This window comes from Parus major, chromosome 2 (genome assembly GCF_001522545.3).
Source record: "Parus major isolate Abel chromosome 2, Parus_major1.1, whole genome shotgun sequence".
Lineage (NCBI taxonomy): Eukaryota > Metazoa > Chordata > Aves > Passeriformes > Paridae > Parus > Parus major.
The window spans coordinates 149,976,835-149,979,909 of record NC_031769.1 but is presented as its reverse complement, the minus strand read 5'-3'; the positions used below and the strand labels follow the sequence as shown (position 1 = coordinate 149,979,909).

Here is a 3,075-nt window from a genome sequence, read left to right as displayed (position 1 = left end):
AGCCAGGGAATTGTGGAATTGTGGGGTGTTGGGATCACGGAGTTCTGGAATTATGGGATCGTGGGATATTGGGATTCTGGGATCAGGGAGTCCTGGAATTATGAGATCATGGAATTGTGGGACCACGAATCCATTAACGTTGGAAAAGGCTTCAAGATGATCAAATCCAACCTTTGGGAATCCTGGAATGAAGGAATTTTGGGATCGTGGAATTTTGGGATGACGGAATCATTGAATGATAAACTATTGGGAAAACGGAATCATGGGAACGTTGGGATAAAGAATTCCTGGAATCAATGGATCATTCAGGTGGGAAAAGACCTTCAAGGCCATTGAGCAAAATCTTTAGAAATCTTGGAATCAAGGAATTCTGGATCAGGAATTTATGGGATAACAGAATTGCTGAGTCATGAGGTATTGGGATAAGAGAATCCCGGGATCCTGGGAACATCGGGATAATGAAATCCTGGAATCACTCAGGATCACTCAGGTTGGGAAAGACTTCCAACACCACGGAGCCAAACCTTTGAGATTCCTGTAATTGTGGCATCACAGAATTATGGGAGAATGGAATCACTGAGTCATGAAATATTGGGATAACGGAATCACGGGAACGTTGGGATAATGAATTCCTGGAATCAATGGATCATTCAGGTGGGAAAAGACCTTCAAGGCCATTGAGCCCAACCTTTGGGAACCTTGGAATTATGGAATTCTGGGATCAGGAATTTATGGGGCAATGGAATCATTGAGTCATGAACTATTGGGAAAACGGAATGATGGGAACATGAGGATAATGAAATCCTGGAATCACTCAGGATCGCTCAGGCTGGAAAAGACCCCCCAAGATCCCCAACCCTTGGGAATCCCCCCGGAGCGCAGGAAGGGCCCGGCCAGGCCCCGCTGGGCAGGGAACTCACCAGAGGATCTGGCGCAGATTCCCGGAGAGCCGGGAGGATCCCAGGTTGAGCTCCCGGAGGCTGGGCAGCATTCCCAGCTGCCCGGCCAGGCACCGGATCCCGATGGCCGATTCCGGCGTCGGGCGCCGCACGTCCACGTTGCTGTACTGGAGCTTGAGGCTGCGCAGCTCCGGGAAGCGCGAGAGGTGCGGCAGGATCACCGAGAGCCCGGTCAATCCCAAATTCCGGAAGCGCAGATCCACCCTCCGCACGCAGGAAGGATCCAAAGATTCCAGCAGGCTCACGATCCCGGCCAGGGAGAGCTTTTCCGCTTGGAATTCGCGGCACTTGAGGCGCAGCGGGCCGGCGGCTCCGGTCTGGAGCGCGTCGCGCAGGATCCCGTAGGACGTTCCGTTGACGAACAGGTCGGCGTGGACGTCGACGCCCGGGGGCTGCGGAGCGGCCGCGGCCGTGGCGGCTCCGGAGCGACCTTTGTGCCGCTTGGATCCGCGCCTCTGGAATTCCCGCTGGTGCTTGGAAACCTCCACGCAAGCCTTGGCCAAAGCCACGGTGCCGGACCAGACGCTCATCCCGTCTGGAGCGCGGCCGGCCGGATCGTCCGGAACTCCCGTCACATCCAGCACCCGCAGGCGGCACCCGCTGGGAAAAACGGGAGGAAACGGTGAAAAAGGGGCAGAGGAAATGAAGGAATTGGAGAAACAGAGGTCGTGGCCATCCCGGAATTCCCAAAACCCACCTGGAATCGCGGTCGGGCTCTTCCAGCTCCCGCCGGAGCTGCGCCACCACGGCCAGGATGACGGCCTGGACGCAGAGCTTGCAGGGATGATCCCGGAGCAGCTCCCGGCGCCCCACCAGCCGCTGGAAATTGAGCACCGGGAAAGGCCAAGCGGCCACCAAATCCCGCAGGACCAGGGGTCTTCCATCCAGGAATGCCGCTTGGAAAAGGACGGGATAGAGATCGGCGGGAAGGGCGGGAAGAGGGCGGTGGGCGACGATGCGGCGGGCGCAGAGGAAAAGGAGGGAATCCATGGATTCTGCGGGGCTGTGGGTATTAGGTGAAATTGGGGGACCCCCGGCATGAGGGGGAACCACGGGAGAATTCCAGGGAAAGCCCAAATCCAAGGATATCCCGAAGAAAAGGGAAGATGTGGCAGAAGCTGGGGGCGGCAAAGGCCGCGTTGTGAGGGAACCCCCAGCGCGGCTCCCCAAAAACGGCGTCCCCGAGTACCCCCACTCCACCCAGGGACTTCCCAAAATCCCCCTGGGATCCCAAATTTCCCCCGGGATCTCGAAATTCCCTCATGGATCCCTAAATTATCCCAAAGTCCCCTCAGGGATCCCCAAAAATGACCCCGGCGCCCCCTCCAGCATGGCGGCTCCCTCTCACCGCCCACCCGCAGCCCCAGCTCGCCCCGAGCCCGTACAGAAGCTCCACTTCCGCGTCTGCGCGTTGCTGTAACCAATCAACGAGCGAGATCCACCCCGAGGGCGTGTCCTTTGCGTTTTATTGGCTTTTACCGCTGTCTGTCAATGCTTTATTAAATGCTTATTGGTTGACGAGCTGTGTGGGTGGGTGTTCTTAAATCCCGCCTTTCCATTGGCTCATCTTACTGTCAATCAACAATCCTCGCCTTCCTATTGGCTGGCGTTTGGCGGGAGAGGGAAGTTCGCTCTGTTCCTGTATCCCCGAACCGCGATCCCCATCCCCGGTTCCCGATCCCCGGTTCCCGATCCCCATCCCCGGTTCCCGATTCCCGTTCCCCGGTTCCCGATCCCCGGTTCCCGATTCCCGATCCCGCGGCCATGGAGCGACAGCAGGAGCTGAAGGTGCTGCTGAAGCGCTGGGAAGCGGAATTTCTGCGGGAACGGCGGCGGAAACCCAGCCAGGTGCTCCTGAGAGCGGGAATTTGTGAGGAGAAAGCTCTGAGGGGAATCCCTGGATTTGTGGGGGGGGCGCTGGTTTGGGGGTCCTTGAGGTGGTTTAGGGGGTCCCTGGATTTGTGGGAGTCGGTTTTAAGGCGTCCTGGGTCTTTTTGGGGTGGTTTAGGGCGTCCCTGGGGTGGTTTTGGGGTCCTGGGTCTTTTTGGGGTGGTTTAGGGGGACTCTGGGGTAGTAGGGGTTTAATTTCGGGGTGTCCTGAGGGGATTTGGGGGGT

At 57.7% G+C, this 3,075-nt stretch overlaps 1 protein-coding gene across 1 annotated transcript; it reads right to left on the bottom strand.

The window, feature by feature from the left end:
* Positions 1–519: 519 nt before the first annotated feature.
* Positions 520–2,368, bottom strand: LRRC14 (leucine rich repeat containing 14). Its single transcript, XM_015650526.3, has 2 exons — positions 1,657–2,368; positions 520–1,559 (listed from the first exon to the last, which is right to left on the bottom strand). The coding sequence occupies exons 1-2, from the start codon at positions 1,947–1,949 to the stop codon at positions 917–919; spliced, it is 936 nt and encodes a 311-aa protein (XP_015506012.1). The 5' UTR covers positions 1,950–2,368; the 3' UTR covers positions 520–916.
* Positions 2,369–3,075: the final 707 nt, after the last annotated feature.